A 27,310-nucleotide genomic window follows, 5' to 3' on the forward strand; every position below is an offset into this window, starting at 1 on the left:
ACTGAACTGACTTGGGACTCTTTACCTTGAATTCTCTGAGGCTTGGTGGCATTATCAAAGTCACAGATCTTCGTCCAGTTAGCCTTCACCGCCTCAGGAGTCATTGGCTGAGTCCTCTGTCTTACAATGGCTCCAAGGGTCCGCTCCCATCGTACTGGTTATAGAAACAAAACTAAGATACTGAACACACAGTGTAAGAGCGAGACAGAAAGCAGAATTCATGAGTCCCCTGAATTTTTTTTTTTAACTTCAAGAAAAATGGAATTTGGAAAAAAGATTCTAACTTCTAAAGATTTTTACTACAAAATTTTTTTAAAAGAATAACAAACCCATTAGGATGTCAAATTTCTTTTTCTAATATTTGAAGCTGAAGGGAAAACCTCCCCCTCCTCTGACTATGCCAGATACTACTAAAGGTAAGATGAAATGCTGAATCAGAAAGTTAAATTATGTATAATCACACCAAAAGACTGTCTTCATCACCACAGATCACTTAGATAATACACTTTAAGGTAACAGAACAGAGTAGAGCTTTGTTGAATAGCAAACTGAAAACTAGTGGTGATAACAGGCCAAAGACTCCAGATAATCAAATTAATATATCAGACAACCCCACATAATTCTCCCGTTTCCTCCCTTTGCTCTTCCTCCTTGTCCATGGGAAGTCAACTAGATTGCCCAGATTCACAAAAATCATCATTGCTGCATAAGTTCCATGAAGATAATTTTTAACATTGTGTCTTTTTTAAAAAGCCTGAGGAATAAACAGAACCTTATTTAAACAGAATGGTCAGACTTTGATGATTACTAAATCGAAGATTTGTCCTGGGGAATGACAGAAGCTTCTAGAGATTTCTTATTGATAAAGTCCCATATACAGCTTTTATTGCAACAACTGATCTTCCTTTCTTAAAAGATGTCATAAGACACTTAAAAATGTTTGAATAAGTTACTTCATAACTTAGAGAACAGTCATTAATAATATTCTACAATATGTTGTAACAATGTCATCCAGTAATGGCAGCCTTTTAAATAATTCAATTAATTTTGATACCAGCATCCAACTGAAAACTTGAATTGGGATATTGGAATGTTCACAATTTTTTTTAAACACCATAAAGTAATTATCCAATCTGGAGCTCACAAGGTTTAAGAACTGGGGGAAAAGAGGACTTAAGCCAGATGAATTTACTGTTGGGCTGAAGGAGAATAATTTCTATAGATCAGCTGCAATTTCTCTTCTAGAAAGCTGTCCAGTGTGATTCCCCACTGTCTCCTTCTGATGTCTCATGCTCCAAGGAAGAAAAGAATCACTGAGAGAATTGGAGAACTTGCCTAGGACAGAGCTCTTCCCATCTTCAAAAAACGCCCTCCCTCCCACTCACTACTCTGCTGAACAAGCATGTGGGGTGCCGGAGACATGGGAAGACAAACATCAATATAAAGAGAGACTGTGCTGTCTGAAAAAACAGCCAGTTCTGAATAGGACAGGACAAATATTGAATAAGCACTGCTAATAGGAAAAAAACTGAAAAGATCCTTGAAAATACCACAGGCCTGCAGGACAACTTCCATGTTTTAGAAGACCTGTTGCTATTACAATGTTTGAGTTTGATTATGCGTGCACTAAATCCAATGGTTCGGCATTTGACAAGGTCTTTACCCAGCTCTACCTGGATATGCAGGTTTAAAGATATGGAAATAATGTATGGCAAACCAAAAACCAAAAGGGACTTACATTTTCCAATCCATCCTGCTCCAACCTACCAAAAAGAGGAGGAAGAAGTTATACCATCTAATGTGAAATTACTAATAGAATTTTCATGAAATTAACAAAACAGGCAGCTATCTTTTTACGAGTATCAGAATGCTAGATGACAATGGATGAAAATAATGCAGCTCTACAAAACTCCGTTGGCCGGCATGACTTTGCACTATTCATGTTATCAGAGTAGAAAAATAAAGCAACACAATATAGCAGAAATGCATGTAGTAGAAAAGCATGACTTTGCACAGAAACCAAGGTGCGATACCAGTTCTTCTACAGACTAGCTGTCTGATTCCTGGTCAAATAATTTGACTTCCCTAAACTCAAGATTCCCCTTATATAAAATCAGGATAATAATACACTCTTCATGAAGTAACCATGAAGGTTAAACAATATAAATACCAAATTTGCCCAGCACATCACTTGAAATACATGTCCTTCTAGAAAGACTTAATGAATAAAAAAAAATAAAAAGCAAAGAAAAATAAAGCCAGGATTTGACTTAATGAACTACATATACTCATTTTAATGAAACACCTTTATATAGAAATGTGGCAAATGACCAAATACATTAATCACCGTACAGAAAGATGGTATTTTTTCTAGAAGCCATTCAAGGAAATCCTCAGAAGAAAATGTCTGATGTAAGAAAATCTGTTTGTCATATCTTCAAACACCACAACTACAGTGTTCCACATGCATATAACAGAAGAAACTGTACCAGCAGACAGCACACTTCTCAGTGGCTCTACGCTCAAGGGTATGGCTTTTTAATCACTCATTCCTTTACATATATTAACAGGACAATCGGCCTTGATGCTGTCAGAGTAGTTAAAGTGGCAGTGGTACTGATAACAGGAAAGAAAAATATCATCTTTTATCATATTTGGGGAGTGAAGCAACAAGCTGCAAACTCCTCGCAGGTGCTAGAAACAACAGCTCCAGTCGATCCAAAAAATCTCTATCTGCCACTCTAGATATCTATCAAAACTTGGCAAACAAAGTGTCAATTTACATTCAAGGTTTAAGTCAGGATATTACACACCGCTCTTACTGTATTTTGCACTCAATCTCACACAGCAAATGTCCCTTACTAAAACTGTTCACAATATAGTAAAATAAAAGAACAACATACAAAACTTCATCTACAGCATTATCCTAGTTATCTGTGCATGTCTGGGTATGTGTGTAAATTGTATACCTAAAATAAAAAGACTACTCGTGTAAAATGCACATCTAATAAAAGACTGGAAAAGAATATCCATAAAAATATTAATAGGAGTTATCTCTCGATAGTGGTAATGTGGGTGATTTTTATTTTCCTCTATAAACTCCCCTATATATTTGAAGTTTTCTACAAAAAGCATATATTATTTTTGGTCACAGAATTAATAACAAATATAAATGTAAAAGACAAAGAATTTTTGTTTAATTCCTTAATGAGATAAAAGACAGGCAGACCAAATTTGGAGCTCCACATGGCTTGATATTATTAAATTTCTCTTCTGTCAATCTAGAGTTGTAAAGTTCTTTCCACCTCTAATTTTCCACAATTCACAATCAACAACTGTGATTAAGAAAGCAGAGGTGCCTATCTCTGCATAGACAGGTGTAGACTGTTTTTCATTTACTAAACAGCTTTTTATTCAAATAAATCAGGCTAATATATCATTCACTTCAAACTGAGCCAGGTAATTTTGCTACCAAGAAATATCTTTGGATGTCATGTATTCCGCATGCAACAGGTTTATTACTATATTACCACAAAGACTCAAATAAAGGGGGGTGGTCTAAAATATAACAGTTTATGCTAGAAAAGAAAAAAGAGATCAAACTCAAATGAGGACCAAAAAATATATAAATCAGCATAAGGAAATCTAAAGGGACTTTGATTATAGAGTGAAAACTGAACCTCACTGGATAGTAGGATTATGTGTGGTTTTTATTTTTATAGCAAACTTGTAAAGCTTTGCGATAGGGAAACATAGCAAAGTTTATTTTTATTTTTTTTATTTTTATTTTTTGCAAAGTTTATTTTTAAAGTTAATACAAATAATTTGTGTTTACTGATCTATCATACCCAGACTGAATTCCTGCTATACTGATATAATAGTTAAAATTGAGGGGTGACTGCTAGGTATGCTAAGAGTTTAAAAATATGATCTCCAGTTCTCACAACAAAACCCCAAGAAAACTAAAACTCAGGGAGGTTAATCTGTACAATATTCCAGCGAGCCAGCAATTACCAGAGCAAGAAATCAAAACCTGGCCTGGCTGACTTTAAACCATCACCTCTGTCCCTTCACTTTACTACTCAGCATCTCTAACCAAATGAGACTTTCTGTATCTGACTAAACACATCAAACCAGCCAGTCACATTTTCATTTGACAAGAATATCAGAAATGAAGAACTAGGGAAGAACAATTTATAAAGTTGCTGTTACTTTCTCAAAAAAGGACATTAGTCATACTTGTTCCTTAATTATAACAAATACATAATATTAAAAAATATACAAGTGATACCAACTGATGCAGATTTTTACAAATGTGAACAACTGGAAAATACTGATTTTTGAATCATTTTTTATATTTAATTACACAAATATTGCTTTGGGAGAAAGTGCAAAGGTGCAGAATACCTCAAACAAGCCACCATTTTCCTCACAACTCTCATGGCAAAGCCAAAGGACCAGGGGTGCCACGTAATCTGGCTTCAGAGCTTCCAGAAGATCTGAAATAAATAGCCAAAAAAAGAAAAAAAAATCTATCAATAAGAATATATACATATTCAATCAATCATTTTACTTTCTGAAAATTCCTCACTTATAACATTATAGGTTCAGAGACTTTTTAAATAAATAAGAAAAAAATTAGATATACATAAATAATTAGTATTAACATCGAAGGCTTTTAGAAGAATCTTTTCATCCCAATGGATATATTCAGGCTTCTAACATAGAAGGCATCAGATATACCTTTCCAAGATGGGTAACATACTGTTTAGAAGACAAGTTAAAGCTGCCTTGGCAAAGACTGGTGAGCAAAGGCATACATAGCATAATGAACTTAGGTACCATTCATTCCCAAAACTATTTTGCTCTCCCAGAAGCTAGAAAACTACAAAACAGCCTTGACAACTGTAATGGCAGTAAGATGATGGAAAATGGACCTTGCAACCGTTACTGATGAGTCACAAAGTGTAAGAAATATTTTCCTGCTGCATACCTTCTGTGAGCAACTTAACAGAGCAGAAAGGTACTACACAAGGAGCATGAACACCTAGATTTTACTGCTGGCCCTGCCATGTAGGCAATTTAGGGCATTGAGCACAGCGCTCAACTCTCTTGGACGTGTGTCTGCATCTGTAAGATGGTAATTAAAATGCGTTACCTGCCTATTCTACTAAGTTGTTGCAAGGCTCAAAGGAGACACGATTTGTAAATACATCTTATAATCTTTAAAGAATCAAATAAATGTAAATTTTAACTGTGAAGGGACAAAATACAGTTTTATATTTTAAAGTGACAAAGATGACATTTACAGTCCCTGTAAATTAAAGAGCAGCTCTAAGAACCTTTCACTTTACAGTATTCCTGACCCCAGAAACTGTGAGATAATATATACTTGTTGTTTTAATCCACAAAATTTGAAGTAATCTATTACACAGCAGTAAATAACTAATACAGCTTGGGAAGTTAGTTCATGGGTATTCATCCTAAGATTATGTTTCTTTTCATGTAAGAAACATGTAAGTCACATACATGACTTTCCATTTTTCAAATATATTTCAAAGGGGGAAATGAAATTGCAAATGTCTCCGCACATTACTCATAACACCTGGTTCTTTAACAAATAATTCCTTTGACAGCCTGTAAGTTAATATATCAGAGGAAAAGAGGAAAAACGCTGAGGCAAAATAAATTTTCGGCTTTTTCTAAACTATAAAAAAGTAATAAATACCAAAATTTAAAATAACAGGAATTCAGAATCTGAAGGGCTTTTAAAAATGATCTGTAACAACTCTCTTCCTTTACAGAAGAGAAAGCAGGTCCAGAAACATTAAATTATTTGTCTAAAGTAGATCTTATTCTCCAAACATCTTTCACTAGGGTTTGGTGGGCATAAAAGATACTACAGTAAACAGTGACCTAACATCTCTAGAGGTCAAAATTAATGGAAGCTACATTCCCAAAGGAAAGCAAATTTAAAAGCTAAAGTTTTCAATATTTTCTTGGAAACTTGCTGCTTCCCCAAGAAAGTCTACAGCCAATGGCAAAAAGTGACTAAGGTAGGAGTCTAGCACAGAAATGATAAGCATAAAATTCTAAATAGTGGTTATCTCTTGGCATGAAGCAGAGGAACAGAATAGAAGGTATAAAGTTAGATGCAAGTAATGTTCCAATTCTTGGGTTGAGCAGTGAGTTCATGACTATGCATTACATTTTGATACTTTACTTCTTGCCAGTAACCTACACTGTTGTGCATATATATGTAGCATTATACTTAAATAATCCAGTTCTTTAACAAGAATTCCTTCAATAAGACATGAGAGTATCAAGTTTTTTTAAAATAAGGGACTTTTTTAAATGGCCCTGTTGACAAAAGAAAAGGAAAAAAAAAATTAGATCTCAGGTACAAATAGCTGTTCTACACTAAAGCAAACTGGTTAGGCACAGCTCTTAGGAAAAGCTAGCAAGTACATACTTGGTATTACAAATCCCAAGTTCTAAAATGAATGTTAGCTCAAACGTGGAAAGTAAAATGGTACTGTGAATAAGCATTTGTATGCCATGAAGCAGCTAATTCTAAAGTAATTTCACTCATCAATTGTTTTGTACTGTTTCACAGAAACTACTTTTAAAGTATTACAGATATTTTCTTTTTAGATATATGTTAAAACCAGGAGTATCAAAAACCATACAGTTTTCCACCAGTCAAGTATTCTATTTCTTATATAACTAAATAAATAAGCATTGGCTCTCAATCATACATTTAAATTTTTAAATTTACAACTTTATATTTCATGTTTTCAAAGAACAAAGTTGGAAGACTCACATTACCTGATTTCAAGACTTACTATAAAAATATAGTAATCAAAACATCATGGTATTGGTAAAAGGACAGGCCCAGAGATCAATACAACAGAACAAACAATCCAGAAATAGACCCACACATACATACATGGTCAACTGATTTTCCACAAAAGTGCAAAGGCAATCCAAATCAAGAATGAGGAATAGTCTTCAGGACAAATGAACTCGCAGTTTCTTCAACAAATAATTGGCACTTTTTCAAAAAGGAGAATGAACTATCATATGTTAAATAAAACTTAAGAGATACAGTAACAAAATGACTGTGAACCTTGTTTAGATCATTGTGGAATAAACTAACTCTAAAATGATATTTTTTAGATAACGAGGAAGTTTCCATATAAATTTGGTATTAGACAATGTTAATGAATTATTTTATTTGGTGTGATATTGGCATTGTGGTTATAATGTCCATATCTGTTAGAGACACATGTCCAAGTATTTATTAGGTGAAATGCAACATCTAAGATTTGCTTTGAAATGTTACAGAGAAAAAGGGAGAGGGTAACAAAATAAATAAATCAATAAGACAAAATCATTTTGAAATATGCCCAGAGCATTCTGTTCTCCTTAACAAAGGCCTATCCTCAAGGGAAGCTACCAGAGCCTTATTTGACCTAAGGGAAGAGCAATTAGACTAGTGGAACTCCTCTAGCCTTCCTGTCTCAAATAAGGGGAGAAAAAAAAAAAGGCTAAAAAACTCTACTGAAGCTCAGAGTCCAGAGACTTTGACCTGCTAAAAAACTTGAGGATTTAATCATAAGATTATAGAACACTTCCCCTCGCCATAATTTACAGCCACTTCAACAGGCCTCCAGTATAACAACAGTGGATTACAACTGAGAGAGCTGCAAACACAAAGAGTACCTAGGGAAACCCAAAGACAACAGGGGACACAAAAACAACGACAAAGAGGAAAATGTAGCCTCTGACACCAACAGCTACAGCAACCAATAAACGCAACCTAACTCCTAGCCAGATAAACATGAAACCTCACAATAAAGCTCTGTATACCACACTTTCTACTACCCCAATACATCATGTTCAGTTTTCAACAAAAATTTCAAGGCATGCTAAAAGACAAGAAAAGTACAGGCTGAGGAGACAAAGCAAGCCTCAGAACCAGCTTGAAATATAGCAGAGATTTTGGAATTTTCAAACTAGGAGTTTAAAATAACTGTGATTAACATGCTAAGGGCTCTAATGGAGAATAGTGGACAACTTACAAGAACAGATGACTACTGTAAGCAGACAGAAGGAAATGCTAAAAAAATCAAAAGGAAATGTTAAAAAACAAAAACAATATAACATTTTGAAATGAAAAAAGAAAAATCAGTAAGCTTGATTTGAATATATGTCAATAGAAACTTCCCAAACTGAAATGAAATGCAAAGAGAAAAAAGGACAAAAAGATAAAAGGGAATAGAATATCCAAGAACTGTGGTATAATTACAAAAGATACATTGAGACTTCCCTGGTGGCGCAGCGGTTAAGACTCCACGCTCCCAATGCAGGAGGCCCAGGTTCAATCCCTGGCCAGGGAACTGCATCCCGCAACTAAGAGTTTGCATGCCACAACTAAGGAGCCCACATGCTGCAACTAAGGAGCTTGCAAGCCACAACTAAGGAGCCTGTGAGCTGCAACTAAAGAGGCCCACCTGCTGCAACTAAGACCCGGCCCAACCAAATAAATTAATCGATTAATTAATTAAAATAAAAAGATAGAACAGGCACATAATGGGAATACCAGAAGTAGAAGAAAAAAAGAAAACAACAGAAGAAATATTTTAAGCAGTGATGGCTGAGAATTTTCCAAAGTTAATCACAGATACCAACCGCAGATCCAGGAAGCTCAGAAGACATCAAGTAGAATATTGCCAAAAATCTACACCTATTATTATGCATACTATATTCAAACTGTGGAAAAAACAAGGAGAAAACCTTGGAGGAACACAGAGGGGAAAAAATACCTTATGCATAAAGAAACAAGGAAAGAATTATGTCAGACTTTCCTTCAGAAACCATGTAAGCAAAAGAAGAGTGGAGTGAAAGATTTCAGGTGTTGAAAGAAAAAAATTACCCACCCAGAATTCTGTACCCGGTGAAATTATCCTTCAAAAGTGAAAGAGACTAAAGAGAATAAAAAAACAAGCTAAAGACTGGGAAAAAATATTTGCAAAACACATATCTGATAAAGAACTTGTTTCCAAAATATTCATGGAACTCTTAAAACTCAACAACAAGAAAACAAAGAACCCCCCCCCCAAAAAAAAGAAGAAGAAAACAAAGAACCCAATTTAAAAATGAGCAAAAAATAAGAACAGACACATCACCAAGGAAGACAAATAAATGGCTAATAAGCAAAGGAAAAACATGCATAACATCATAAGTCATTAGGGAACTGCAAATTAAAACAATGAAATACCCTATACACCTATTAAGAGAACTAAAATGCAAAAGACTAACAATAATAAATGCTGGCAAAGATGTGGAGCAACAAGAACTCTCACTCACTGCTAGTAGGATTGAAAAACAATACAGCCATTTTTGAAGACAGTTTGGAAATTTTTACAAAGCTAAAGACAGTCTTACCATACAATCCAGCAATTATCCTCTTTAATATTTACCCAAATGAGTTGAAAACTTATGTCCACACAAAAACCTGCACATGAATGTTTATAGCAGCTTCACTCACAACTGTCAAAAACTGGAAACAATGAAAATGTTCCACGATAGGTGAATGAAAAAACAAATTGTGGCACCTACATACCATGTAATATTATGTAGTGATAAAAAGAAATGAGCTTCGGGCTTCCCTGGTGGCGCAGTGGTTGAGAATCTGCCTGCTAATGCAGGGGACATGGGTTTGAGCCCTGGTCTGGGAAGATCCCACATGCCAAGGAGCAACTGGGCCCGTGAGCCACAACTACTGAGCCTGCGCATCTGGAGCTTGTGCTCCGCAACAAGAGAGGCCGCGATAGTGAGAGGCCCGCGCACCACAATGAAGAGTGGCCCCCGCTTGCCGCAACTAGAGAAAGCCCTTGCACAGAAACGAAGACCCAACACAGCCAAAAATAAATAAATAAATAAATAAATAAATAAAAGCTAATTTAAAAAAAAAAAAAAAAAAAAAAAGAAATGAGCTTCAATCCTCCCAGACATTTGGGAAAAAAAGGAGAGGATGAAGAGATGGAACACAGGGGATTTTTAGAGTGAAACCATTCTGTATGATCTAGAATCGTGGGTACGTAACATCATGCATTTGTGAAAACGCATAAAATCATACAACCTAAAGAGTGAGCCCTAAAGTAAACTATTAACTATAGTTAATGATAATCAATCAGGGACTTCTCTGGTGGTCCAGTGATAAAGAATCTGCCTTCCAATGCAGGGATGCGGGTTCGATCCCTGGTCAGGGAACTACGATCCCACATGCCGAGGGTCAACTAAGCCCGGGTGCCACAACTACCGAGCTCACGTGCCTCAACAAGAGAGCCAGCGTGCCACAAAATATAGAGCCCACGCACCCTGAAGCCCATGCGCCGCAACTAGAGAGAGAACACCCACGTGCCACAACTTGAGAAAAGCCCACGCACCACAACGAAAGATCCCACATGCCTCAACGACCCGATGCAGCCAAATAAATAAATAAATAAATAAATAAAAATTGATCAATACTGGTTCATCAACTGTAATAAATGTAGCACACTGATGTAAAACTGTGTGGGAGGAGGAGTATATGGGCACTCTCTTTACTACCTGCTCAATTCTTCTATAAACCTAAAACTGCCCTAAAAAACAATCTATTAATTGTTTTAAATAATTATTATTATAAACCAGTAAGAATGCTATTACCTCATTCTGTAAAGAAAAAATGTATGTATGTCTACCTACACAAAGAGAAAGTTTATCTCAGTGTGGTAGAATTATGGGTCATATTTTGTTTGTTTGTGCTTTCCTAAATTTTCTATAATGAACATAAACTACACATAATGCTTTTTTAAATTGTAACGAAATTTTTTTAGCTACTCAAAAAATTAAATACTTTTACAAAGCTCACGCCACACAGGTATGTGAGGAACAGCATTAAAAAAAATCTAAACTACTTACCATCAGGCAAAATGTTCTGGGTCAACCGTGATCCAGCAGTAGGGGCAATAGTGTTACAATGAATGTTGCTTTTCTCGCCTTCAACTGCAAGACAATTTGAAAGGCCCAGAAGACCCAGCTTTGCAGCACAATAATTTGCCTGGCCAAAGTTGCCATATATTCCTGAAGCCGATGAAGTCATGATGATCCTAAAAGGAAAATCAATCTCTCAACATCAACTTTTCTATATTTTGATAATGTTGCAACTCTAAGCATTTTTTTTTCTTTTTCATTACTATTATACCTGTCAAAAGCAACTCTGTATACTGCCATTAGGTTCTTAAAGTCATGATTCATATATCTAAATTAATATAAATAATAAAAGTAATCTCTCAAAATTCAACTGTGAGATTTTATTGTTTTAGAAAGAATCCCTGGTCAGGATCAAATGAATTCAAGAGTAAGAATGTATATTCATTATGTACTGAAAACAATAAGTATTTATAAACATAAAATAAACTGCCAATTTACAAGTTAAAATTTTAGTAAGAAATATTAGATCATGAAGTTCTAATTCTTTAGTCCTCAGAACTTTGCTCCTTTCCCTTTCTGGATAATATTAAATGCCTCATATTAAATAATACCATCTCATAATCTGACCTAATCTCACTTACTCTACTTAGTAGAACAAGTAAATCCTATCATTGACTTTCAGAAACTGCTAGTATCAAGATATACTAGAACTCTCCAATAAGAACAGATATCACACGCAATTTACTTCTAGTAGATGTGTGTGAACCCTGAGTTAACAGGAATAACTTTTATGTTAGAGAGCATGGGGCCACTTACTAGGTCTGCCACGTCTGAGTCACACAGACGCAACTATAAGAGTCTTACCGTTCCTAGTTTACAAAGACTAACTCATGTCTGACCAGTGTCAGCCAGTAGAAAACAGCCACTCATCTCTCCCCAGTTGGTCACTGGGCACAAAAAATGATATTTTGGTTAGAGAATAAAGTACTGCTGAATCCTCAATGTTTGTACTGCTAAAATATCAGAGAATAGCAGGAGAATCATTAATAATGAAAAGTAGGAGGTGAAAAGAAATACTAAGTTGTCCACCTCGCTAATCTATGACTGACACCAATGTAACGGGGAGGCATCTTCCAAAACTACATTTAAAAAGCCTGTGCATATCTGAAGGTATATTTTTCAACGTCAAAGCAATTCTTTTCCTCTGTACATAAGAACCCACACACGGCATCTCCAATCCCCCTTGACAGCCACATACAACTCTACCTTCCAAATTTCTGTTTCTTCATGTGATCCCACGCTGCCCGGGTCACCAGGAATGAGCCCCGCAAATGAACTCTCTGGATGATATCTAAAACAAGAAATTTTTTTCAGGAATATTGTCAAATTTAGACAGACCTATCTCAGAATCAACATAAGCAAAGACTTACTTATACAAAGATGTTCATTTTATACCTAGCATTCAAAATCAGCTATTGTCACATTGCACTCTGAGTAATCATTTTTGCTTTAGTTCCAGTTACATAACCAATCAATAATTCATACCTATTTTGCCTATAATTTATGATTAGATTATTATCTAATATATCTAACTTTATCATAAATATAATGCCACCTAAATACGATGCCTATGCATATCTAAGTGCAATGCCATCTTTAATTTTTGCCTATTTTATATAAAAATTCATAATACAAATAACCAAGAATTTTACATATATAATTGGGACTCAACACAAACGTTAGTTAAAGCATAATCAAAAACCACTCAGTTCTTCATCAAGAAATGTTTATAAAATGTTCAGTATATCCCTAAATCCCTATTTTTAACAGGATTTGCAAATGAGTTAGAGAGAGCTGGGGGTCGGGGCGTGGAGGTGTAGGAAAGAGGGGGAGGGAAAGAGGGAAAAAGAGAGACAGAGAAGCCTGCTTTCTGAAATGTCAATCTAATGAACAGACAACTTGGAGGATGATGCAGATAAACAAACAATTCCAGATTTAATCTTACTCTGATGAAACCAGAAGAGGACACACTCCAGCCCCATCAGAGCTCAAAGCAAAGCACCGACTTAAGTCCCCTCTGCCAACAAATTCTATCTTTCTCAGCTCCTTTTTTTCTCCAGTTATTACAAGGGAATTGGAAGCTAAAAGCCGTCTTTGCTTAATTCTAAGTCAGAAAGATATCTTCCTTCTTCCAAAAGAACTTCTGGCAATATTTCCCAGAAACACACTCTATAAACAATGATGTAATTCATCTCAGTTACCATGCCTGCCACCGTCTCAGCCACCAATGCTTGTTTTAGTTCTGATAGCCAATGAAAGTAAGGGCAAAAAAGAGCAAACAGGATAAAAAAATTTTATAACTGTGACTGTTCATCATCTAAACTCAATCTTTCCAACATGACATTCCTAATGGAAATTTTTCCTACTTATTAGAAGTTTCAAAATTATATCTAGGTTTTTCCCACCCAGTTCTCAGATCTCCATCGTTTTTAGTTTTTGTTTTTTAGCATTTCCTTTTGATTTTTTTAGCATTTCCTTCTGTCTGCTTACAGTAGTCATAGCCTACTCTTGCTCTTGAAATAAGAATCACACAGCCAGACAAGCATGCAAAAGGCTGTTAGAAACAACTAATACTGCAAGAAAACGCTGACAATCTCTCAAAGAGAAAAAGGGAAACGAACGAAAGTCACAAAAGCCTTTTCTTCCAACTGTTCATTTTCAGTTGTAAAGCTTACTCATCACTTATATTAGCAGAAGCAAAAATAGGTAGAAGCAAGTTTTTCCTTAAGTGTGGAAATGTATCAAATATTAGAAGGCTAAATGGATAAGTATGTTCCAGAGAACGTATATTTAAAATAACTTACCCCAGTCTTCATCACTTATTCTACCAAAGGAACGGTCCCTCAAAATTCTAAAAAATTGATATTATATATGTTGAGAAGAGAAAGTCAACACTTAAAAAAAGTTTGCATGTACATTACTTTATTGGAAATTTAAAAAGAAATACTCACCCAGCATTGTTGATCACAACATCTACAATATAAAAATATTCAAGTCACAAATATAAAAGCAAGCATATTAATTTGCCTTTGCTTACAACACATTTCTTTCAAAAGCGTTCCCTGCCTCCCCCCTGCCCATGGAAAAGTAGATATAATAGGTAACAAGTGCTAGCAGAACACAATTTTATACCTATAGTAAAAAAAAATCGGATTCACAAAAGCACAATAAGTACCCCATTATATCAGTGCTTTCGTCTCAAGTCTACATACCTAAATGTTTCCACCTCTACCTCCTGCCAAAATTCTGTGAGCTTATTTACAGAATTAGCAGTCACACAACTCTTAGGTTCTTAGAATTCAGTGGTAATCATAAACCATCCCTCAATTAACTTCAAAATTCACAGGGAAAGTTAAAAGTTTAAAAGATTTTTCCTTGCCACTCAAAAGTCAAAAGCCCAGAAAGGAAACCATTAGAGTTAGAAACTGATGGCCTGTCTTCATACATAATTGCATTCTCACTATAAAATAGAAGGGATTGTTTCTTAAGGTTCAACCACCATCTTGTGGCTATTTTCACCTTATGACTTCAAAACTTTGTGGTCTCTATCCCTGTGTCAGACACTATGTGAACATGTCTCTCACAAGCTCAACCAAATATAGCTAGAAAAATATATATGCTAGACCAAAAAAAGGGGGGGGAAACACATTCAAACTACAAAAATTAACATTTTTCAGATTATAAACATGTTGGGCTTATCTGCAGTAGTTTCCCCCTAGTAATTCAATAACCTTTTACTAACAATGTATGGGACTAAGTCAGGAAAATTAAACAATATATTTGAAATGCTTGAAATGCTTCTTAAAAATGAAGATTTTTATTTTATATAATTCATCTTAATTAATTTGCAAGATACTGAATCATTTTCATCTGAATCATTATAATTATCTAAAATATTCCACTGGGTCCTCTATTGCCAAAATACTGATTTATTTTTTATTTTCTAAATATATTTGGGGTATGATTAAATTATTATAAAAAGGAAACTTAGAGAATACTTACAAGTTTTTTTAAAGGCTCTTAAAGTACAAAAAAATATAAAACAAACTCAACACATACATGCATAAAAACTGTCACCTCAAGCCCTTTGTGGAATAAGATTAGGGTATGTAAAAAAATTAAAATTTAAAACAAATCTAAAAATTTGATTACCAAAAAAGAGTTTTTAATAAACAAAAGTGAAATAAAAAATATTTCATTAGAAAGGTAGAAGCAGCTCTGTTAGTACCATAAATGCAAAGAAATATTACCTATTCTTCCAAAAGCATCCAGTGCTGTCTTCACAACCTTCTCTCCTGCTTCCACTGAATCTGATGGAAAGGGAAATTAGGACAAAACTTCAGTAATATCCCTTACAAAGGACTTCTAAATTCTGTGGCTCAGAGCACATGACAGATACTATTCATTCAACAGAACTCATTTCCAAGGAAAATATATTTATATTGCAGGCACGTAGCAAACTAAAATATAAATGATAACATGTTACAAAAGAAATTTAGTCCCTAAGGCAATCCTTTAACCTACCAAAAAAAAAAAAAAAAAAAGAGAGAGGGGGTAAATGAGAAGTACTTGACAAATAATATCCAAGACACCATGGTCGAACAGAACTTTCTGTGAAGATGGAAATGCTCTATTTCTGCACTAACATTGTAACCACAAACCACATGTGGCTCCTGAAATGGGGCTAGTACGACAAATGGAATAATCTATTTTATTTCATTTCTGTTGAATTTTAAATAGCCACATAAGCACTTCCCCTTAAGGATGCAAATGAGACTTTGAGAGGGAGGGAAGGAGAAGCATGTTTAATTTGAAAAAGCATGTTCAATTCTGTATCACTACATTTGGAAAACAAACCTACTGTTTTTGTAATACTAACTACAAAAAGAAAAGCTCAATGAAATATTACGGATTTGTGATTTTCTGCTAATCAGCCCAGGAGAAGGGCTCATATCCCCAGAGCTGTGTGTCAAATGGTCAGCTGTCAACTCAACATCACCATTGCCTCTTTCTACTTCCTCTGCAATCACAGGCGGAGCCAGGTCCCTTCCCTGGGACCCATAAGCTCCTGAGTTAGATCTGCCAAAAAGAAATACTCGCTTAAAGGGAGGAAAAGTAGGAAGAGACTGTAAACGCAGGCAATCTTGTGAGCAGGCTGCAGATGTGAGACTGACAGCACATCCAGGTGAGCTCTTGAAAACCACCTGCCACAGGCTGAGATGGTCATCGACAGTTTCCCTGACATGCACCTGCCCAGACCTTCCAATGGTAAGTCTCTAATTCTTTGTATAAAACCCTTCACACTTGGAAAACCGAGAGGGGCTTCTGTTTTCTTGACTGAATCCTGATTGATACAGGTTGAATATCAAAACTGAGGGGCAGGGAAGAGAGTCTGAAATCTTTATCTTTACAAAATAGGTTTTAAAACCCCAGAAATTTTTTTAAGTTGAAAACATTTTTCTAGACTCTCAATGTGGAAATAAGATACTAAAATGTCTGTCTCATTATTCCCTTGAACTCTCAAAACAAATCATATCCTATTTCCTTTCCTCTAAAATTTCAGAATAAAGTCACTGGCAATCTAATTTTCTCCCTGGTCCATAAAAACAATCTAATTTGCAGAAAAGTCAGTAAGCACTAGCTTTTTAAAGTAAATCTACTCAAGAGGATTCCTTACAAATACTATTAGAATCAATACATCAAACATACAGGTTGTATTTGCTGTCTTTATTTCTAATGCCTAACTTTGACTCTTACGTTTTCATAGAGATAAGAAAGTTGCATACAGCAATGATCACCTGTGCAGAATGTAATATGAAGGCTGGGTGCAGAAAGGGGGCACTTCACTTCTTACACTATATTACTTTAAGAAATGTTTTTTAAAAGCAATTTTAAAACGAAGAATTTAATGTTACTCTGTAGAAATACATAAGACCTTTTAGCTAAGGCAGGTCTTTTAAGAAAAGAGCATATTCATATTCACATCTACAGTAATGTACTGATTATATCATGCGCTCATTATTAAAAATATTAAATAGACAACTGAATAAAAGTTAGACTCATGAAATAATCTACATCAAAAGTTTAAAAAATACGTCACTAAACATCTTTGGCAGACTTTGGTAAAATCTAATTTCATAATTATACTGGAATGCCAAGATATTTGCTCAATACTTATTAACATGAGAAACAGCATCAGTGGAGGAAATATAAAACAAGCAGTATAGTTCTCTCAAATATTGTACCATAGTTGGCCACTGCTCTTCCGCCTTTCCTTCTTATTTCTTCAACAACCTTATCAGCAGCTAAGGAGCCTTTACCAACTCCCATGAAGTCCCCTCCTAGATCATTCACTGCGATGCAAAAATAAACAAATAAGAATTCAGTTCTAGACCTTAAAAATATGAGTTGGAAATGAAATTATATTATTAGTGTATTTCTTCAGTCAACTTCCTAATTCCCTACTACTATATTCCCATCTTACTGAACACACCATGAGATACGTACTTTCAAAACATGCCTCTTTGTTTTTAAATATAGATATGAAAAAATATATATACATATATAGATATGAAGCAGAAAAATATTTAAACACAGGTTCATGTCATGAAATTTTTAACTGTGCAATGCTTCTCCTTTTTTAGAAAGAAAAAGACCATGATTCAACCCACTTTTAGCAAAAAGAAAGAAAAGAAAAAAACCTAAAGATCACTTTTAAGATTAAATACACAGGAAAACAGTATGGACATTCTTCAAAAAATTACAACTAGAAGTGCCACACGATCCAGCAATCCCACTTCCAGGTATTTATTCAAAAGAATTGAAATCAGGAACCAAAGAGACAACAGCACTCCAAATGTTCAATGCAGCACTATTCACAATAGCCAAGATGTAGAAATAATCTAAATATCAACTGACAGATAAAAATGGATAAAGAAAATGTGGTACATAAATACAATGTATTTATTCAGCCTTTAAAAAAAGAAGGAAATTTTGCAATATGTAATGACATGGATGAGCTTTGAAGATAATATGGTAACCCAGTCACAGAAGGCCAAATGCTGCATGATTCCACTTACATCAAAGTACCTAAAATAGTCAAACTCATAGAATCAGAGAGTAGAATGGTGGTTGCAAAGATTAGGGGGAGGAGAAAATGGGGAGTTGCTAATCGGTGGGCATAAAGTTTCAATAATGCAAGATGAATAAGTTCTATAGATCTTATCTGCCATACAACATAGTGCCTGCAGTGCATAATACTGTATTGTACACTTAAAAATTTGTTAAATGTTCATATTAAATGTTCTTACCATAATTAAAAAGAAAGAAAGAAAGAAAGAAAGGTTAAATACACAATGTGAAATATCTTCTCCACGTCAAGAAGGTCTTTGTTTACAGGAATGGTGATAAAGAACAAGCACGGGGCTTCCCTGGTGGCACAGTGGTTGAGAATCTGCCTGCCAATGCAGGGGACACGGGTTCGAACCCTGGTCCGGGAAGATCCCACATGCCGTGGAGCAACTGGGCCCGTGAGCCACAGCTACTGAGCCTGCGCGTCTGGAGCCTGTGCTCCGCAACGAGAGGCCGTGACAGTGAGAGGCCCGCGCACCGCGATGAAGAGTGGCCCCCGCTCGCCGCAACTGGAGAAAGCCCTCGCACAGAAACGAAGACCCAACACAGCCAAAAATAAATAAATAAATAAATTTATAAAAAAAAAAAAAAAGAACAAGCACAATATTAAACTCTTGGAGAAGCACACGTGAATTTTTATAAAACATAGTGTGTCATGGTCTACCAAAAAAAGAAATAAAAACTATTTATTGAAAGAGGTCAAAAATTACATACACAACTAATATGTGTTCAGTCACTAATTATAGCATATATGTAATTTATATGTTTAACAACTGACCACACTTACCACATAACATCTCCCTATATCCAATTATATAGATACAAACATTAATTGCACATTTACTATTTGCAAGGAAATCTACAGAAATCTACAGATGTATAAGAATGGTGCCTATCCTCAGAGTTTATAATCTACTGAAAGTTAAGTATGTGGTAACTACACTAATGCACTAATTGCATCATAAAGTTTATAAAAGCCAACATAACTAAATAATATGATAACGAAGGTAATTTATACAATAATTTAATTATTTACAAAATAACATGCAAAAACAAATGAAAAGATATATAGATCAATGCCAAATAACTTGGAAAAAACAGAATTTAAAACAAATACCTGGGACAAAGAATTAATTTGCATTGCAAAGTGATCATTTTTGTAGGGTTATTGCACACTGTGCAGAATATAACAATTTAAAAATTACTAATTAATAAATGGCATAGAGGTATATACTAAAATTTAAAGTCTCTTAATATTACCAAATTGATAATTACCATACCTGGGGAAAAAAGAAAAACCCACAAGATCTTTTTTTCTTTTCAACAATGGTTCTCTTTTGGTGGGGGCTGGAGTGAGGGCTGCAAGTGGGGTTGGGTGGTAAAGGGAGATACAGGGATGGTACCAAGCAAAGCTAGCCTAATGTGCTTTTACTCTTAAAGGAAATGAGTTTTTCAAAATGTGGACTGGGATATATTTTTTCTAACAATATAGTCTTAACAGCCTTACTGCAAATAAAAAATGCCGCAAAGACACAAAATAATGGGGAAAAGGCTTACATTATCCCTCAGAGATTAAAAAAAAAAGTGTTAAGCTTCTCAAGACTAAATTCCTATTAATTATTCATTCTGTACAATTACTCAAATGACAGGAAACAGTTTTTAAAAATCAAGATTTTAAAACATGCGGCTAACAGTCTATTAAGACCCTTTTTAACTAAGCAAGGGAAAGTTCAAGAGCAAACTGGCAAAGGCCATACTTAAGTAAAGAAAGAATTGTTCAATTGTGAAATGAAACACTACCCCCAAGTGGAAACTGTTCAAAGTGCAACCAAGTGCAAGCAAAGGTAAGAACTGAAGACTGTATAAATAATTATTGAGATCAATGATGTGCAGTGAAACAGTTTCAGAATAGATTTATTCAAGACAAGTCTCTACCTTAGAGAGTACAAACTTAACACTGACCCCACTCAGTTATCCCACTATCACCAGAGCTAAATCACAGGGATTTCAGGCTTAACTAGAAAAGCACTGGTTACACGCTGAAGGGCTTGGATAGCAACAATGTTCACAGATTGTATACAAAGAGAAATGTATCCACACTATGTGACACTGTTCAGCTTAAATATATGACTAAAATTCTAATCACAATAATATTTTAAAATACCATTACCGCCTTATACTGGTATGTATATACTTTACATTTTCAAAGACCCATCTATGTACATTGCTGCATTTGATCTCCATACAGCTTTTTAGGAGTTTGGCAGGAACAGTTGTTCCTATTTTCGCAGAAGAGCAAAGTTTAGGAAAGGTTATGTAACTTGTTCCAGGCTCCAAAGCTTGTCCAGGCTCCAAGGCTGTATGAAATGGCAAAATTCAGACTAGAACCTGGACCTACCACAATACCACTCTGCTCCTCTAATGCTGTAAACAAGTTTCTTTTATCCTAATTATTTCCACTAAAAAAAAAAAAAAAAAAAAATCACATGTGCTTGGGGAGAATATAGAAGGAACAGTAAATCAGCCACCCCAGTCAAACAAATAGCTTTAAATTAGGGAGTAAAAATGGTTAAGATTATGATAGTTAAGGACAGAGTCTTTTCAGCTAAAACCATCAAAATATCCCCCAAAGTGATATATTTGTAAATCCTCCATATAAAATCCAGTTTATAGCTCTGAAGAGTTTTGTTTTTTTTTTTAAGATGTAAAATCTTTTTCCTATTTCTGTCATTTTAAATAAATCAATGACTTGGATAGTCTACTAAAGACTACATAAGGTTTTTTACTAAAAATCCACCCCAAGATTTTACTAAATACCTGCAATATGCTAACCACTAGAGCAGGGATATAAGAATCCAGAGAATTCTAAAACACACTTGGAGCCTGTAAAAGTACTCTATTAATAGGTAAATGGATACCTAAATACAAAGTATCAAGTTATCAGCTATCCAAGCCTGAAAACAGAACCATGTTTGTGACAAGGCCTGTTTCCCCATATCCTCCCAACACTGGACATCATCATTCTTTTCAGTATAACAATTAAATGATTACAAGTTGTAGCTCATTATTTAATTTACATTTCTTTGAGCACTAGTAAGGTAACATTATTTTCATGGGCTTATTGGTCATTTATACTTCTTATTGTTTTGCCTGCTTAAATCACGTTTCATTTGGGGTGTTTTTCTTTCTTACAGATGTGTACGTGTCCCTTACTTATAAAAGATTTTAATTCTTTATATGTGTTGCAGATCATAAGTTCCTTTATTGAAATGTTGAAAGAGAAACAGAGGTAACATTGGAGCATTAATATTATTTGATGAGCATTACATACATTGTTTGCCAGTGTTTTGTTACATAAACCAGATTGAGAAATCTGGATTTGTCTTTAGCAATCCTATTTGTGTACAGGACTTTGCTCTCAGAAGTTGGTTTTCTTGTTCTTTCTTGCTATCCTTCAGCCCTGACTATTGGCTCCAAAGACTAGAGCAAGAAACATGCTTTGGGTCTCCTGATATCAGGGCTGCTAAACCAGCTGAGGGAATATACGTCACTTATAGTTTGATAGGAAAAAAAAAAAAAAAGCAAAGCAAATTGATTATCATCTTCCTCAAACTGTCCCATCTTCTCAACATCAGTTTGCTGGGTGAGTTATTTCCCAGGTACTCTTTCCTTTCTCCCATTTCTGAACAGCACATGTCACTGAGCCATCAAGGCTTGACATCAATTTCATTATGATTCTTCAAATGTTCACTCTGTTCCCACTCTGTATCCAGCACTGTGCTAGGTGCTTTAAGCTCGCAAGGTAGACAGTTTGTGCACTGAGGAGTTTCCAGTTCTTTCGAGGAATCGTTTACTGCCATTTCTTTCCTATTCTATAATTTCATGCCCAGATTACTACAGTTGCCTTCCCGGTGGTCTTCTGCCTCCAATCTTAATCTTTCCAGGCAATCAGCAGACTGTTGCTGGGTAATGGCCCAAAGGCAGCCTTTATACTACGTCATCCCCTTGCTCAAAATCTGCAGTGGAACCCTAATTATTCACTGCCTAACTTTCAAGATCCCTTAAAGTCTGCCCTCACTTTACTGTTTCACTTTACTATAAGTAGTTCGTCCTTTTTGCTGTAGCTCAGTGCGGGAAATTGCTTATATAGCAGTTTCTAACTTGCCACTTAATTATCAAGAGTAATAATGTTATAATGCTTTGTATTTGAAGAGTGCTTTATCACTGTGCTTACACATATTCGTGTTCATATATTTATTCAATCCAAGGGTTTGACACCAGCTGAGTCATATCCACTACCAATGACATATCTATATACGACTTTTATTTCCAAAGTAAAATGGTGCTTCCAAATTTACAAAATCAAAATAACTTGCATATGTATTGATTCTGTGAGTGACATCCTTTACAATGAGTAATCTGAGAAGCATATAAAAAGATGACACGGGCAATATTATACTACAAGTGTACTTATTTTTTGGAGAGGTTATTTACTTTTTTTTTTTTTTTTTTAATGCTTTCAAGAAATTCAAACCCTGCAGATTCAAAAAGTCGTTTTAATCCGTGTCTTACCCCAGAGGTAACTGCTATTAACCATCTCTTGGATGTTCTTCCAGACATTTCTGTTTTCTATGCTTGATGCCTTTCCTCCTATTTTGATAAAGTTTCCGATAGCAAACAATAGCATTAAGAATCATTTCATTGATTTTAGAGCTGTGGGCCCAATGGCGATTTCTTCCTGTATTCTGTTCATGTCCTGACTGCTACCAAAAAGTATTTAAGGTGGCTTAAATGTGCAAGGGCTATTAAAAAACGGAAAAATTAAGAAAACGTTACATCAGAGAAAGAGAAGCCTACTCAAACCATATGCTAATGGTAGTTACTCTATTTGGGGACAGTGTCAGGTTTACCCTCAAGCTTCTTGACAGCCAAAGAAAAGGCGGAAAACACAGAGCTGCCATACTATTTTCACGTTTGGTAGAAAGATACAATCACCCTAGTTCATCAGAGTCTTTTCCAGAATGGCCATAAATGTATCTAAATATTTGAAGACCTCCAAAATGTTGTGACAGTTTAGAAAGCAACGTCTTAAATTAGGGCTCTTTAATTTAAGGGACTTAATCTGTCTCAACAACAAGAAGGCATCAAAGGTCTCCTTAAAGGGAGAAGAAACTGAAAATGAGAGACTGAGTCCCCTCCAGAGTTCAGTCCTGGGACCCTATCTCCTGTTTATATGCACTCACCACCTGGGTAATCTAATCCAGTCTCCTGGCTTTGAATACCACCTAGAAACTGAAAACAGATTTACACAGCTTCAACCTGTCCCCCCAACTACAGAGTCCTACATCCCACTGCCTACCTACTATCCCCATCTGAAAGTCTACTGGGAATGTCCCCTCTCTGCGAATCCGGCCCTCCTCCAGTCTTTCCTATCTCGGTAAACCACCACTTTATCCTTCTCTCTCCCTTTCAACCCACATCAGCAAATAAGCAAATCCTGCCATACCTACCTTCAAAATATATCCAGAATTTAACTTCTTTGCACCACCTCCATCCCTACCACCTGTCTGAATCACCCCCATCTCTTATGTAGATTACTGCAATAACCTGACAGATCTCTCTGCTTCCTCTTTTTTTTAACAAAAAATCACAAGTGTGGACAAGAATTGTTAATAGGATAATAGACCCCAATATGCCCAACGTACTTCTCCACTTCCACGCCTGCTCCCCTAGAACCTATTCCTCACACAGCACTCAGAATGATCCACTTAAACCTTAAATGAGGTCATGTTGCTCCTCCACGCTCTCCAATGGCTTCCCATCTCAATCAGGGTAAAAGCCAGTCCTTACTCTGAACTAAATGGTCCTACATGACCTGACCTCCTGTGATCTCTCATCTCTCACTTTGTTCCCCTAGACGACTTCACGCCAGCCTGGGATGCCCCCTAAGCTCACTTTGACATAATCTTGAGCACAGTGCCCAGCACACGGTAAGCAGTCACTATTATTCGCTTTTTACCCCCTTTACAAAAGGTTTTAATTCTTGATGTCATTTAATCCCCACCATAATCCTGGAAGTTATTAGGTAAGGTGGCTACTAATATTCAGAGGTCATGTAATTAGACAGCAGAAACAGGATTTATAGCCTGACCTAACTTCAAAGACAATTCACTTTCCCCACTGCAGTTCACCTTCTGGCTATCAGGATCACACAGCGGTTAAAAACACAGGCTCTGGCATCAGACCACAGGAACTTGTAACTCATCTTTACCAGTGATTATGCAACTGCAGTACAGAAAAGAAATCATGTCGATCTTACTTCAAAAGATTGCAGTTTCAATTACCCAAAAATGCTACTCCTCCAGTTCAAGAATAGAAAGCATTCTGCCTTTCTTACTGTCCAAAAAGAGGTTCTCCTTGCTGGAACACTTCCATCTTCTTTGTGTTCACGCCCTCAAGACAAAACTTAATATTCAGAGAACTCGATACAGCTCACCTACTGAGGAAATCTCAAACCTATTCCATTCCCAACATTTCCTTCAGACATGTGCGAACATTTCTTGAAAGATGTAACGTGTACGAAACCAAATGTCCCTTGTTGTAATTATCAGCCACAGGCTTAGCAGTTCTGATACCCAGATTTAAATCTCCCATAATGCTTTATATTACGGAATATAAAACATAGCAATCATATTTACATGAAGAGAATATCTTAAGTGATACCCTTAACTTTGGGCTTGGCCAGGTGATTTCCTTTGGCCAATGAAAGGTGAGTAGAAATGACATGCCACTTCTAAACAGAAGCTTTATGAGACACCAAGGGGATCCATTTTTATTTTCCCTCTGCTGGAAGAACAGCCATGATGAAAGTTGCTCCTTCAGCTGGGATCCTGAAATTAGTACGACACAAAAGCAGAGACACAGCTGACCAGAAGCTGAAAGGTCAGGTAGGTATGAAATTACCCTTTTTTTTTTTAATGAATTTATTTATTTTATTTATTTTTATTTTTGGCTGTGTTGGGTCTTCCTTCCTGTGCGTGGGCTTTCTCTAGTTGCGGCGAGCGGGGGCTACTCTTCGTTGAGGTGTGTGGGCTTCTCATTGCAGTGGCTTCTCTTGTTGAGGAGCACGGACTCTAGGCACATGGGCTTCAGTAGTTGTGGCACACGGGCTCAGTAGTTGTGGCTCGTGGGCTCTAGAGCGTAGGCTCAGTAGTTGTGGCACACGGGCTCAGTTGCTCCGTGGCATGTGGGATCTTCCCGGACCAGGGCTCCAACCTGTAACCCCTGCATTGGCAGGTGGATTCTTAACCTCTGCACCACCAGGGAAGTCCTGAAATTATCCTTTATTATTATAAACCATTGAGATTTGTCTGTTAACTCGGCATAACCTAGCAAAAGTTGACTTATATGAGAAACAAGGTACTCCATTTCTTAAGGTCTTACTTCTTACTGGCCTCTGAGCTAGTCATAGGATTAACTGATTAGTAATTTTTCCACAAACAAGATACTCTGATGTCATAAATCCTAGGTTTGCTTACTCCTCTTTACTATTTTTTGCTTACTCAGGTAAAAATATGCTGAGCAGAACAAAATTAACACAGGAGAAATGTTAGTGCACATGATACAACCTGGACTCAGGGCATCTGTGTTTTAAAAAAGTTAAAGCAGAGGGTAGTGGTGGTTAGGGAAAAACAAAACCCATTGGTAGCCCAGAAAGTTCTCAGCTAGGTCACAGGCTAAAAAGTGGTAGAAAATATCAGTGAAAAGTTCTACATTTTCACATAAACTAAACTAAACTAAATCTGGCTCTCCAGCCTAGTTTGGTAAATATTTTTCCCAAAACACTAATTTTCTGCCTTTTTGGACTCTCACAAGCACTTGCTGCGATACCATCCCTGAGGCAATGACAAAATAAACAGATACACTGTCCCTGTTTACCTTTTTCTTAGAACTGAAAAACTCCAATCTGAGTTCAACAAATTCAAAGGTAATAATTAAATACAGGAAAACTGATCCACATAAACACATACTGCTGCAAAAGGTTTTACAAAACAAGTTTATAAACTAAGATCATAACTTAGTCACAACAAAAAAAGCAGAAATTTATTCAACCAATCTCAAAGACACACCAACCACTCCCCAGCCAGCCCCACCCCCAGAAAAGGGCTACAGCAAACAATAAAGGAAGGAATGAACAAAGTCCCTTCTTTACAAAAGGCAACATTCTCAGAACTTTAGGAGATACAAAAGATAAAATGAGATACTTGCACTTACGGAATTGAGTGGAAAAGATGTAAATAAATAAAAAGTTTTAAGTATTAATAAATAAATAACAATATTTTTTTTTTTAAGAAAAAAAAAAAAGTAACAACATGTGCCTTTAAGCCCTGACATGAAATATTTTGGGGAAAACCTGGCAAAAAAGGCCTGAACTATACACGCCCTGACCAAATACCACAATATCAAAATTTGTCCTTGCCCCAAGAAGTAGACTGGATTAACAGCCAGTGGCTATGACCTTAAACAAGGAACATCCAAAGTCGCTGTGTCCCTTCCATAAAGATATATGCTAGGTCCGAGCAGCCGAAGAGTGTGGTTAGCAAGATGAACAAAGATGCGCAGATGAGAGCAGCAATTAACCAAAAGTTGATAGAAACTGGAGAAAGAGAAGGCCTCAAAGAGTTGCTGAGAGCTAAATTAATTGAATGTGGCTGGAAGGATCAGTTGAAGGCACACTGTAAAGGTAATTAAAGAAAAAGGACTAGAACACGTTACTGTTGATGACTTGGTGGCTGAAATCACACCAAAAGGCAGAGCCCTGGTACCTGACAGTGTAAAGAAGGAGCTCCTACAAAGAATAAGAACATTCCTTGCTCAGCATGCCAGCCGTTAAGATTGAATTAGATTGTGTTGTTTTGCGGTTTTATTTCTGAAAGTAAAACTTGCCATAAATTAGGAATTGATTTCCCAATATAAAATACTTTTTTGTATGATGGTATACAGTTTTCAGTAATGATGTATACAATTGTATTGATATTTTTCCCTAAATGTGTTATTTTAATAAATATCTCATGAATGAAAAAAAAAAAAAAGATATATGCTGAGGAAGAAAAGTATATTCAATATCCTGCTTAGGTCT

The 27,310-nt window shown here is 35.9% G+C and overlaps 1 protein-coding gene across 1 annotated transcript in view; it reads right to left on the bottom strand.

Annotated features, from left to right (window-relative positions):
* The window catches only part of LOC130707153 (peroxisomal multifunctional enzyme type 2-like), a 67,795-nt gene that overhangs the window by 32,290 nt on the left and 8,195 nt on the right, over positions 1-27,310 (bottom strand). Inside the window, exons 2-10 of the mRNA XM_057540377.1 lie at positions 17,286-17,393; positions 15,291-15,350; positions 13,992-14,013; positions 13,845-13,891; positions 12,247-12,331; positions 10,969-11,156; positions 4,408-4,499; positions 1,739-1,763; positions 26-154 (exon numbers count right to left, since the gene is read on the bottom strand). Of these exons, the coding sequence (XP_057396360.1) occupies positions 26-154; positions 1,739-1,763; positions 4,408-4,499; positions 10,969-11,156; positions 12,247-12,331; positions 13,845-13,891; positions 13,992-14,013; positions 15,291-15,350; positions 17,286-17,370 (733 nt within the window). The 5' untranslated portion in view covers positions 17,371-17,393. The remainder of the gene's footprint in view (positions 1-25; positions 155-1,738; positions 1,764-4,407; positions 4,500-10,968; positions 11,157-12,246; positions 12,332-13,844; positions 13,892-13,991; positions 14,014-15,290; positions 15,351-17,285; positions 17,394-27,310) is intronic.

This window comes from Balaenoptera acutorostrata, chromosome 2 (genome assembly GCF_949987535.1).
Source record: "Balaenoptera acutorostrata chromosome 2, mBalAcu1.1, whole genome shotgun sequence".
Lineage (NCBI taxonomy): Eukaryota > Metazoa > Chordata > Mammalia > Artiodactyla > Balaenopteridae > Balaenoptera > Balaenoptera acutorostrata.